General features: G+C 36.4%; 1 protein-coding gene across 1 annotated transcript in view; it reads left to right on the plus strand.

Annotated features, from left to right (window-relative positions):
• LOC138173881 (cyclin-K-like) overlaps positions 1–14019 on the plus strand; it is a 38143-nt gene that overhangs the window by 2076 nt on the left and 22048 nt on the right. The window contains 3 exon segments of the mRNA XM_069103957.1: positions 8989–9238; positions 9773–9854; positions 10724–10855. Coding sequence (XP_068960058.1) covers positions 9042–9238; positions 9773–9854; positions 10724–10855 — 411 coding nt within the window. The 5' untranslated portion in view covers positions 8989–9041.

Below are 14019 nucleotides of genomic sequence, written 5' to 3' on the forward strand. Positions count from 1 at the left end.
ATAGTGTGCCTTGTTCTTTTGGTTCAGCCTTTTTTTTTTATTCTGTTTCACATCATATGTGTTCTCTATCAGTCATTACTTAAAGTGTAATAATCATGAAAGTCATTCTTTAATGATTGGACACATAATTCCTAATATTTTGCTATTACCAAGAATGCCACCTATGGGAATAAATTTTTGTCAATAGGGTAGCACAAAGTTGTATTACGAGCATCAGTTGTATTTCCCATGAATTTTTGTTTGCTGTTCCCTTCATTGATATAGTCACTACTTATTCTCTTAATTTGGCTTTTTAATCTTCACATTTGTCTTTTAAGCACAGTACTATTCTGTTGCATTCATATACCATAATTATATTTAGTCTTTCCCTCAATCATTGGTCACATAGTTTCACTACAGTGTAATAATCATTAAATTAATAGACCACAATTTTATTGTTTCTGTATTTTGGAAATACAGTTTATAGTAGCATGTATATTACTATATATAACTCTGGGCTTTCATGAGACTGCTTTCTACTGATTTGCCTTATACCTTTATGGACACTCAGTTTCCTTTGCTGGATCATCATGCACATTACCTCTCCTAACTGGGTGTTCCCCAAGGGTCTGTTCTAGGTCCTCTTTACTTCTCATTTTTATACTGTCTCACTTGATGACTTTATACAAGCCGATGGGTTTAACTGTGACCTCTGTAGATAACTCCCAGAGGTGCATAGGATTCCTTGATAGATACAGTAAAATAGGTAGTTATTCAGATCCTCTGATTATGAGTAACAGTTGATGCAGAAAAAAAGAACCACATCATAGTGATGTCTATTACAAAGTCCTTCTTCCAGATGCTTTAGTTTGTATATGATACTGTGTTGCTTACTTCCAAGTTCAAGATTATTACAGAACTTTCCTAAAGGTAGCCACATTCTTTGAAGACTTTGGTTTATTGACTCACATAGTAGGACTCATGTAATAATACAGATTTGAAGTGGTACCGTGTACACTGGCTTGAGAGGGAAAACAAAATGGAAGTAATGAATCTGAGAGACGTTAAAAAATTTTTTCTTTTTAATTAACCTGCACCTTCCTTCCTCTCCCGTCTCTTGAGAAAAAATAAAGCCCTGGACACTTAAGGCATGGCATGGTCTGGAAAAACATGTTCCCACTGGCTGTGTTGGAAAACATATGTCTCTTTCTGCATATTAGTTCCTTTCCCTCAAGCGGTGAGCAATGTGTTTCATCTATGTTCTTTTGGATTTATTGAATTGTCATTACGTTTATCATAGTTCTAAAGTCTTCCAAAGTTGTTTTTCGTTGTATGGATTGTTTTAGTGTTACTTCACTGTCATTTTATAAAGATCTTTGCAGTTTCTTCTGAAACTTTCCTTTCATTTCTTGTGGCATCATGTTCATCTACCACAGTTTTTTTTAGCTGTTCCCTAAAAGGAAGATACTCCCTTTCTTTCAAATTTTTGACTACCATGAAAAGAGCTGCTATAAATATTTTTGTACATACAGATCCTTTTCCTGTTTTAATTTTTTTAGGATATAGGCTTATTAGTGGCATGACTCAGTCAAACAGTATGCAAAGTTTAGTAATTTGGGGGGCATAGTTCCACATTGCCATCTTAGAAAATGGTTTCATGAGTTGCTGTAGGCAAAAATATTCATCATTCACCTAATTTTCCAGTGATGAACCTCTCTAGTCAAATTTAGGCCAGTCCCTTGCCTTGCTACTTGTTGATGGAATCAGAAAGCTCATTGTGCCCTTAGAGATCATCTTATGTCTTACAAATGAGTTCGATTAATCTTGGTCCCTGTCTGAGTTTGGTATAAAGTATAGGGAAAATAAAGAGGAAGTAGAAAATCTTTTTTTTTTTTTTCCCTGAATTTAAAGTACACAACAAGAAAAATTTTACATATTCAAAAAACAGGGAGAAAAGGATGATATGTAAAACTATGAATATCCATAGCATATAGCTTACTTTTTTTTTTTCTTCTTGGAGGGCAATTGGGGTTAAGTAACTTGCCTAAGGTTACACAGCTGGTATTTTTTTGTGTGGGTGTTAAGTGTCTGAGGCCAGAACCGAACTCGTGTCCTCCTGACTTCAGGGCTGGCGCTTTACTCACTGTGCCACCTAACCGCCCCGGATAGCTTACTTTCTTTTTTTTTTTTTTTTAAAGCAGTTGGGGTTAAGTAACTTGCTCAAGGTTAGATGGCCAGTTATTTCTGGGTGTGGTGCTAAGGATCTGAGCCCGGATTCGATCTCCCAGGTCATCCCGACCCTGGGGCCAGTGTTCTTACTCGCTGAGCCACCTGGCCGCCCCAATAGCTTACTTTCTTAAAAGTATATAATTTCAGTTTTTGCTTTCAGTGCTGTACTGCTTGTATGAACTTCTCTGTGCATTTTTAAAAATGTTTCATTGAACCTCTGATTTATATTTCAGAGAACATGTGAGAAGTGGTAATGTGTTGAATGAAAAAAGGGAATCTTATGTTTCTAATCTCAGAAAATGGAAAAGAATAATGGTATCCTCCACAGAAGTCACAGAATCCAAGAATTGGAAGGGATCTCAGAGCTCAGTTATCTGATCCAAGAATTGCTTCTGAAGTCTGCACTCTTATAAAATCATTCTTCTTTCAAGACACAGCCCAAGCACCATCTCTATGAAGCCTTCCCTGATTCCCCCAATACTGCTAGTTCTTTCCTCTGAAGCTACCTTTTAGTATTGAACTATTTTTTTCAGTTTTGCTATTAATGCTTGTTTTGAAATTTCGAAATTGTTCCCCTAGGATCAGTAACATTAAGGAACAGTTTGAGCATAATGAGAATTTTGTGTTTGCTTATTAGGGATTTTGTCATCCAGGAAAACTGCACCATTGTGTCAGAGTATGAATGGGTGGGGGAGTGACCTCTGTAGACATAAGATGGGGTGCTGCTGGCATGTTGTAGAGCCTGTGGGAAGAAGAGATATCTTGCTCCAGTTGGGGAAAGTGATGAAGCAGTCATCTTCCTCAACCCAGGATACAGTGAGAGTTACTGAGGGGGAGAGGAAAGGTGAATACCTGGAGAGGCAGGCAGGAAGGGAAAACAGGGAGACATCCAGTATGCTCCACTGAAGAATAGATGCAATGATGACCAGGTAGGTCCCTTACCCTACAAGGAGACCAGAGGTGGTCAAGACGTACTGCCTTAGTGGACATGGGTCTAGCACTGGGGCAGATGCAGGGAAAGCAGAAATCCTCACTTGGCACATTACAGGAAATGCCAAGACTTGTCATCCCAGTCATAGGGTAGTCCCACTCATACCCCTCACAGGGCAGCAGCTGGTGATGTAGCTCCCACACTGTGGTTCCTCATATTGAGGCTGTTGTGTCCACAGGGACCGAGTTTGAATGCTGTGCTCCTAACCTTGTTTTCCCCATAAGCCCTATGGTTTTATTTTGCATATAATTTGGAAATTTTTAGGAACACATAAGTTGTATTACAGCAGAATTGCCTGTAATTATCTTCACCTTTAAAATGTAAGTTTCTTGGTAGTAGGGATTGTTTTCATTCATTGTATCCCCATTGCCTGGCACAGTATTTGGTATATAATAAATGTCTGTTTAGTGATTGAATATACCCCCAAGTAGTGGTTATCTGATTATTGCTTAAAAACCTCTGATGAGAGGGAACCTATTGCCTCTGAGAGGAGCACTCTCCACTTTTGTGTGTCTGTGATCAGGAAGTTTTTCCTTAAATCATACTAAAATTTGCTCCTCTGTAACTTTCTACACTCATGTTCCTAGTTCTGTCTTCTGTACTCAAGCTGGATAAGTTCTCTTTACGTATTTTTCAGGACAAATATACCCTTTTCCTTCAACCAGTATTCATTCATATAGCATAATCTCTAGACTTTTCACCATATTGGTCATTATCAGTACTCTCTGTGTTCCAGTTTATTTTTATCCTTGGTAAAATTAATGCTGAAACTGGGAAATAAGTTATACAGGCACTAGGGTATAGAAATCGATCTTGCCATACTAGAAAGTTGGGGGGCATAGGGGAGGATATAAGAGAGAACAGATTGGGGGCAGGGGTATTCAGTAGGCTTGATATCTTAGGGTGGGGGGTAGGGGAAAGACAGGGAGAAAATTTGTAACTCAAAATCCTGTGGAAATGAATGTTGAAAACTAAAAATAAATGAATAAAATATATATTTTTTTATTAATGCTGAACACAGCACTCAGGATATTGCTTGACTTGTAGATCTGACAAGACTTTCCCTAGTCCTAGACATTTGAACTCTCCTAAGGCAGCCTTTGATCACTGTCATATCACATGACTGATTCGTATTGTTTGTAGTGTCAATGAACCACTTCCTAACAATAACTTACCTGTATTACATTTGTGAAGTTGATTTTTGGAACCTATTTATTATCCCTAGTAAATTTTATGTAATTAGATTTGATTCAGTTTTCTAGCCTATAAAGATTTGGGGGGGGTCTTGACTCAACTATCCAGCAAAGCTATCCCTCACAGCCTTGGGTCATCTGCAGATTTTATAAGCATTCCAGCTATGCATTTATATCTAAGTTATTGATAGAATTATAGTTATTGATAGAAATATTAAATAGCATAGGGCCAATTGTAGGTCCCTGGTCTGTTCTTCCAAGAAGATAACGTTAATCACTGTTCTTTGGGTCTGACCATTCAGCCAGCTTTTAATTACTTTAGTGGCCTGTTGTTTAGTTCGCTACTCCATCTTGTCCACAAGAATAACGTGAGACCTTCCAAAATTCTTTAGGTAAATTGTAGTTTTAGCACTCCTCAATCTACTAGTCCAATAATCCTTTCAGAAAGAAAATAAGATTAGTCTAACAGATATGCAAAACCAGAGGCCACATAAGACCTTCTAGATCCTTGAGTGCAGCCTTTGGAGTGACTCCAAGTTTTACAGAATAAATCAGTCAAAAGGTTGCAGTCAAGGACCTAGAGGGCCACATGTGGCCTTGAGGCTACAGATCCCCCACCCCTGGTATGAACTGTTCTTGGTCCAGCTACACTTACTATCTCTTTGACAGTACTGTTTCTTTTTCTAGATTTTGACTAACCATCCTTTTAAAAAATACAGATCAGAATTTTGCCAGAAATCAAGGTCAAACCCACTGGCCTGTGGTTTTCAGACTATTCTTTTCCCTTTTTTGAAAATTAGAACATTTACCTCTCTCCAGCCCTGCAACTCTCCTCCACTTTTGTCTGAAAATCACTCAACAGTGGAGCTATCACATCTGCTAGTTCTTTTTTATTTCCCTGAAATGTTCACATGGGCCTGGTGATGAATTTATCAAAAGCAGGTAGGAACTCTTTTTTTCTGTTTCTTTACTTATAATGAATACTGTTAGCAATTTTTCTTTCCTAGCCAAGATGGTTCTTCTTGGCAAAACTAAAGAGTAGAGCAAATCTGTTTTTTTCTTCATTGTGTTCATTGTCATTTCATCTACTCCAAGCAGCAATTTCTATCTTTTCTTGATTCTTCTCCGGCTTAAAAAAAAAAAAAATTTAAACCACCTTTCTTGTTGTATTTAGCTTCCTTATTCTCTGTTACTGTTTAAAAATTCATTGATGTATGTGTGTCTTTTTAGACCATTCCCCTTACCCCCTTATTTGATTTTCTTTGAAATTCTTTCCAGAATTTCATTTTTGCCAGTTCCCCACACCCTTATGGATTGAATTTTCCTGTAGAATTTGTTCACCTGGTATCCTGCCTATTTTTTTAGGCTCATAGATCTAAAGGTGGAAGGAACCTCAGAGTCTGTTGAATCCAACCTTATTTTACAGGTGAAAAAATGAGACCTACAGATTGCCCAACATCATTTAGGTAGTAAGAACTAATAAATGCGGCTTTTCAACCTAGATTCTTTGACTCTAGGCCCAGTGTTCTTTCCTTTATACCATGCCATCTTCCTGTGAAACCTTTGAAATCCGGAGGGTAGGTCAAACTATGCCCTCCTTCTTCCAAGCTTCCCAACATTTCTACCCCCAGCAATTTTATTTGTGTCAATCAAGTCCATGATAGAATTTCCCCTTGTTGATTCTTTGAACATTTGAAGGATAAAATTATCATTAAAGCAATTAGGTGACTCAGTGGATAGAGTACTCACCCTGGAGTCAAGAAAACCCCAGTTCAGATATGGCCTGAGACACTAACCAGCCCTGGGCAAGTCACTTAACCCTGTTTGCCTCAGTGTCCTCACCTGGTAAATGAGCTGGAGAAGGAAATGGCAAACTGTTCGAGTAACTTTGCCAAGAAAACCCCACATGGGAGCTTAGAGTCAGACAGCTGAAAACAACTGAAAACAAACCTTGAAAATTATTAGTACTCCATTTTGGGGGAAAGTTAGTTCCAGCAAATATTTGTATGATTGAAGTTGGCCACCTCTACTCTATCATCCCTCTGTCTCAGGAAGGACTTTTGATCTATTTCCTGATATCCACATCTATTTATTTCCCTTCTTTCTGCATTGAGCCTCTGTTTAGTTGATAGCTATCACTTTTGCTTCTGCCACCATTGGTGCTCACCCAAATGTGCTCCTCTTCCCCTAACTCATTCTTTTTTTTTTTAAAGCAATCTGGGTTAAGTGACTTGCTCAAGGTTACTCAGCCAGTTATTTTTGTGTGGGTGCCAAGTATCTGAGGCTGGAACTGATCCCAGGTCTCCTGACGCTGGGGCGGCACTCTTACTCCCTATGCCACCTGGCCACCCCTAAGCAATTGGGGTTAAGTAGCTTGATCAAGGTTACATGGCCAGTTATTTTGTTGGGTGTTAAGTATCTGAGCCTGGAACTGATCCCAGGTCTCCCGACTCAGGGGCCAGCGCCCTTGCTCACGCCACCTGGCTGTCCCTCTCTAACTCATTCTTGATTTCCTTATATTAGTGTTTCTTCTTAATATGTAATGATTCTGGGAACTCCTTCCCTTTTTTCTTAACATATCTTTTACTCTTCCAGAATCATATTCCAGTCATGGGTCCCAGGATATTGGGTAAGAGGAAATGATTTGTGAAGAATAATGACTTCAGTTTAAATTAAATTTGAGGTGTAAGGTTGCTATTGAATTAGATATATCTTGTAGGCAGTTGAACTTCACCTTAAACATAAGTTAAAAGAATGTTAAAATTGTGCTTTTTTAAAAAGAAAAATGAATTTATTTTCTGTTTCAACATCAAACAAGGAAGTAGTTACTTTTCTGTAGCTAGGAGCCCTACCTTGTAACATTTTTTTATAGTCACTTATATAAATTATTTTTTAAAAATAGTAGTGCTATCAAATAAATGAGCAGCTGGACAGCACAGTGGACAGACTGCTAGGCCTGGAGTCAGGACAATTCTTCTTCCCAATTTCAAATCAGCCTCGGACATTTCCTACCTACATTACCTTGGGCAAGTCACTTAAACCTGTTTGCCTTAGTTTCCTTGTATCTGTAAAATGAGCTAGAGAAGGAAATAGTAAACCACTCCAGTATCTTGGCCCAGAAAACTCCAAATGGGGTCACAAAGAGTCAGGCACAACTGAAAACATTGTAATAGCATCAAATATATTTCACTTGCAAGATAGACTAAGCAGTACAACTAAATTTCTGATACTTTACTAGGATATTTACTTGGTCTCCTTTTGGGGGCAGTCATTTTAAATATTGAAAGTATACACATGACTTGCAAAATTCTAGAGAAATTTGTCAAGACAAAATCAGTTTGGACTCTATGGATGATCTCTGAGGGGATCTTACAACTCTTAACTTTCTGTGATTTTTGGCATCTTCAGTAATTATATCCACACTAAATTTTTAGAAATAAAGATTTTATGATAACCTACGCAGAAAAAGAGTTAACAAAAAATGAGATACTCAAACATGACAAGATAAATGTATGATCTCCCTCCTGTGCTTCCTCAAGATTTTTACCAGCTTTGATATATCTAACTTTTGACCAGGTTTGTGCTCATACAAAAGGAGAACCTGCTCCATCAGAAAGGTTAGACCATAGCTTTGTATTGCAGCTGTGCTTTTCATTCCCCTAGAAGGAAAAGGGTTCAGAATGGGTAGGAAGTCTCACAAAAGCAGCTGTAGCAGTGTGATGTGGAACTTTCAGTAACAAGAAATTCTGACTCTTAGGGATGAATTGTGATGCAATAATAATGTAGGTGGTACCCTCCTTTCCTCACAGTATTTTAGAATTGGAAGAGACTTTAGAGATAGATCATATTACCCATCCTTCATAGAAGAAAAAATTTATACTCAGGGCATTTATATCTAAGGTCATTCAGCTAATTAGTGATTGAGCCTGAATTAATATTTCATGGCTTAGAACCCAAGACTTTTTCTACAAGAACATATTATGTGTTGTAATGGAGAAAACATTAGAGAGGAAGTCAGTAAGTATACTTCTTCTAAGCTAGGTAGGTGTCTTTAAGAATCATTCTATGCAATTTGATCCTTATATGCAAAATTAGGTTCATGATACCTGTCCTAATAATCCATATCAAAGAATTTTGAAAAGTTAAAAGCTATGAAAGTTATAAAAATTTATAAATCTAAAATATTTCTCTGCTACTGAGGAATTAATATCACTGGGGAATGGAAGATTAGATTACTCTGAATTGGAGCTCTTTGTATTTCATTGATTCTTCCTACTCATAGTAAGTAGAATGTCAGAAGGTATGAGTAGAATTGGTTCTAGCCTTTCTTTAGGAGAAGCCATTTTTAAAATTTCCTCAAAACCCTCTGATTCTTGTTGGGACAAGAGAGAAATATGAGAAAGCCTGTAAATGGGGACAGGTAAAATGACTAACAAGTGTTTAAGGCCATTCCCTACTGCCCCTCCCCATGTCCTCCCTGCCCCCAATCTGGAACAACTATCAATTAGATTCATTTTTATTGAATGGTTTGGGACTAATAGTACAGTTTGGATAACTAATGTTGAATTATAATATTTGTGATTTTCCCCCCCACAGGATTCCGACTTTCTCAGGAAACCTTTTGAATAAGAACAAGTTTATTTCAATAAATGAAGGAGAATAAAGAAAATTCCAGCCCTTCAGTAACTTCAGCAAACCTGGACCACACAAAACCATGCTGGTACTGGGATAAAAAAGACTTGGCTCATACACCTTCGCAATTAGAAGGACTGGATCCAGCTACTGAAGCCCGGTACCGCCGAGAGGGTGCCAGGTTCATCTTTGATGTAGGAACACGTTTGGGACTGTATCCTATTTGTCAAGAGTGTTTTCTTTGAGTAGGCACACACACACACACACAAACACACCCCCGCCCCCACCCCCCCCCCACCCCCCTTGCTGGAACTAAATTAGAAACTGTAGACAAGGTTGTACAGTGACTTCTTGGATATGTTCTCAAAAAATCTCTGAAGTCTACTTCAAATTTTATTGCAATAAAATATTTAGGTTAATTCATTGTTTTCTTGACTCTATGCAGATTTTTCCTTTAACTCCAGGTTTATCAATTAAATCTGTAAGCTTCACTTTTGAGCCCAATGATTACATAAATGGGAAGATGATCTAGCATTAAAATCAGTCGATTAATTCCTAAAGGAAACATAAGCCTACCTCTTGTCAAAAGCTTATATCTTTGTAATTCTCATTTTATAATTCTAATATTTAATTATAGCTCATGTTTGTGTTAACTTTTGCTGGGGAAAGTGTTTATTTTCCAGGTTGACTTTAAGTAAAGTCTTGATTTCGGAAGATTCTTTGCTAATGTCCTTAACTAGAACACCAGACACTATGATACCCTGGCTACTGGAATAATTTATTTTCATCGCTTCTATATGTTTCATTCCTTTAAACAGTTCCCAAGATATGTAAGTGTCTGTGTTATTTTAATTTGATGTTTCTTGTATTGTTTTCCTTCAATTTTTACTCGAATAATTCTATGTCTTTGTAATTTTGTTTTCCTAATAGTAAGAATAAAAACACTTATGATGTAGATTCTAGTGGCATTTTAATACTCCTTCCCCTAGCAAATCATTATTATACTGTGGTATAAGTTATGGTCATATTTGCCTGGGGGCAGAAAAAGGTTTTTTGTATCTGTATTGCTGAAGATACCTTTTTATTAACGCTTCCTTAAACACCATAAACAGAAGCTAGGTAAGTAGTAGTATCCTCATTTTAAATTTTAGTGCAATTAGGATATAGACCAAATGGATGCCTTTTCATTTATAGCTAAGAAATGCCAAAATGAAAGTAAAATTTAGATTTTACTTTAGGTTATAAAAAAGCTGTTACTACTTGTCTACCTTTTGGGTTTGTGCATGAAACCCAGAAAATAATTAAGAAAATTATGCTAACTGGGTTTTTTAAATTGGCTCTTTTTACCAAACAATACATTTTTGTTTCATTATATTGTTTTTTTTTTTTTTAAATAAAGCCAAGAACTAATGAGTCTTTAATAAAACCATCCTTTTTAGTACAAGGGAAAAAATTTGTTTTTGTAGTTATATTTGGCATTTATTTAAAGTTGTCCCCAAATTTAAAACAATTCTTGAAACTAATCTGCATGTGAGGGACATGTAAAATATTATTTACATCTTTGTTCTTTGAGAGATAGGTCTAAAGTAAACCATTTGCTTTTGTTCCCATAATTAATTACAATGTAATAGTCTTACACTTGGTTTTTTTTTGTTTGTGTGTTTTTTGGTGTGTGTACGTGTGTGTGTTTTGTTTATAGGTGACAGGAGCGTGCTGTCTCTTTTTGGCAGGGAAAGTAGAAGAAACTCCTAAAAAATGTAAAGATATTATCAAAACAGCTCGTAGCTTATTAAATGATGTACAGTTTGGTCAGTTTGGAGATGACCCAAAGGTAAGGTTAATATAATCTCATTGTCCCTCCTTAACCCTTCAGTAATTAAAAAGCATTGTAATTATATTAGTGTCATTACACCTTCCACTGACATAGACTGCTACTCTTAGAGTTTTAGTGGATAATTTCTTGATAGTTTCTTAGTTACCTTGATCAAAAAATTCGTTAGCTGAATGCCCAATTTTCTGGTGATAAGCCTGTCAACCTTACCTAGGGTGGTCCTCAGATCACAATTCTGACTATCCCTAGGTCTGTATTGGACCCATTTTAGTTAGTTTCCCTAATTCCACCAAATCTCCCCTTTGCAAATTAGCACCATACCAGTTAAACCAAAACTTGACAGTCTTTTTCTCTGATCAAAATGGAAGCATGATTTTAGAGATCTCAACAGCTGTGTAAATAGAGACCGTCCTTAGTATACATGTTATTTAACAACAGAATGGACTACTAATAATCATCTTGAAGGAAATCTCCACTATCTTTTTTTCCTATTTATTTATCATTTCTTTCCCTGGGGGAGGCCAGCAACTTCCTTTGTAGGGGAATTGAATATTTATATTACTCAGAATAACTTGGTTTTTCACAGTTCTTCAGATAATAGCACCATTATTGCATACAACATTTTCTTGGTTCTGTTCTCTTCATTATTTCATGCAAGTCTTTTCCATGTTTTTATAAAATCACTTAGCTCACCATTTCTTATAGCACAGTAGTATTCCATCACAATCATGCCAAAATTTGTTTAGTCCTTCCCAATTGATAGGCATCCCCTTGATTTCCAGCTATTTGCCACCAGAAAGAGAGTTGCTGTAAATATTTTAGAACATATAGAAACAGACCAAATAGTGGTATTGCTGGGTCAAAAGGTATGTACACCTTTATAACTCTTGCATAATTACAGTTTGTTCTCTAGAATGGGTTGTATCAGTTCACAGTTCCACCACTAGTGTATGCATGTCCCAATTTTTCCACATCTCTTCCAACATTTTTCATTTTCTCCTTCTGTCATTTTAGTGAATCTAATAGGTGTGAGATGATATCTCAAAGTTGTTTGAATTTTTCTAATCAATAATGATTTAGAGCGTTTTTTTCACATGACTAAATATAGTTTTGATTTCTTCATTGAAAAACTGCTTGTTCATATCCTTTGACCACTTATCAATTAGGGATAACTCCTTTTCTTATAAATTTGCGAAAGTTCTTTATATATTTGAGATATGAAACTTTTACCCAAGAAATAGTCTATAAAATTTTTCTCCAATTTTCTACTTCTAATCTTGGCTAGATTGGTTTTATTTGTATCAAACTTTTTGATTTAATGTAATCAAGATTATTCATTTTACATTTCACAGTACTCTTATTTATTGATAAATTATTCTCCTGTCCATATGTCTAATAGGTAATATAGTCCATGTACTAATTTTTACGGTATCTCCCTTTATACCTAGGTCATGTATACATCTTGGTAAATGGTGTAAGATATTGATCTGTTCCTGATTTCTGCCAGATTCCAGTTTTCCCAGCAGTTTTTATCAGATAGTGAATTCTTATCCTTAAAACCTAAATCTTTACATCTGTCAAGCACAAGATTAATTACTGTAATCATTTACTATTATGTATTGTGTGTCTACTGATCCACCAGATCTCCACTATTTTTTTATTTCCTGCCATATCTGAATATTATAATGAACTAACTAAAGGCCTCCTGTACCAAGTCTATACAATTTGTCAGAAATTTTTCCACTTAATTCCATTCTAATTCCTTTTAGGTGACTTTACTTCTAATTTACCTAGATATTTTAATTCTTTTAATTCATTTACAGAAAGAAAAAGTGGTGAGGCAAAATCCTTCTCCTTAGAATTAAATTTTGTATTTACTTTCTGATTTGAGATAATCTTAAGTACCAGATAACAGATTCTTTCTCTCCTCCCTTCCCTCCCCCCCCCCCCCCGTCTCTTTAGAGTCTTCTAGAAAAATTATCTACTAAAGTCTCTCAAGATTGGCTTCAGGTTTGTTTAAGAATTGAGCATTTTCTTTCACTCTTCAGGGAATAAAGAGGGGTGACAGTGGGATGTCTTGTGCATCCAAAAGTCTCCTTATCCTAAAAACCCACAAGGATATTCCAGTGTTTTCAAACCACATTTTCATTAATACTTAATGCATAGTAAACAGGTTTCCTTTGAATTAATTTCTGCAAAGAGGAAGTCTTTCTCTCACTTTATTTTCTCTCTCTTTATACTCCCAGCATGGACAGAATTAGGAGCATAAAGATGAGAAAAGATTTTCCCATCTTTTTCCTGCAGATTCTTGAAACTTATTTCCCTAAAAAAGTTAAACATGGAAGTTCCTTTTTTGCAAGAAAGTGAGGTCAGCATTAGAATTGCAGTAGCCACAGACACTTAGAGGTGATTTAAGTTGAAGCTTCAACAGTTAACTTATACATAAGCAATATTCCAATTTCAGATTTGCTCCAGAGTCAAGGATGTTATATTTAGGCCATTTCTACAGTTAATTCTTTTCAGAATTTAACCATACTAGAGCTCCTTCATCAGGAGATTTGACCAGGAATAATTTTACTTCTGAATCTACAGGCAGTTGCCAAAAACTAGAATCCTGGGATTTGACCAGTTAACCTGAGGGATCCTATAATGATCACTGACCACCCAAGGCATAATTGAGATTTATATCATTAGTGACAGAAACCCTTCTTTCCACCTGAGGATTACATCAGAACAAACCAAGATTACCCAGTAGTCAAGAGAGTGCCGTATTTAAATGACACCCAATCAAACAATCAAGTCAACCTAGCAGATTCACCCAAAATTATTTCTGACCCTACCCTCATCCCTCCTCCTCACCCCCCCCCAGGTAGAATTGAGGTCTATTTCATATTTGTATTCTTTAACCAGACCAGACTCTGTAAGAGACCTCAAAATTGATATCTGACTACTCATGAGATTTATGTCAGATTTTTATCCAGACCTAACCAGGACTACTTATGAATTTAGACAGGAAGGTTAGCCAAGACAGTACAGCATTAACAAATGACAATCAGACAGGTCTATTGCTGTGAGTAAATTAGATGAAAGGTCACAGGACTTGGAAAATTTCCTGGTCCTGGCCCAGATAATCACCAAAAAAAAAAAAAAGAATTGAGAGAGTA

The sequence above is a fragment of the Petaurus breviceps genome, unplaced genomic scaffold, assembly GCF_028583685.1.
Source record: "Petaurus breviceps papuanus isolate PSGF00001 unplaced genomic scaffold, PetGlider_PUasm1.0 66, whole genome shotgun sequence".
Lineage (NCBI taxonomy): Eukaryota > Metazoa > Chordata > Mammalia > Diprotodontia > Petauridae > Petaurus > Petaurus breviceps.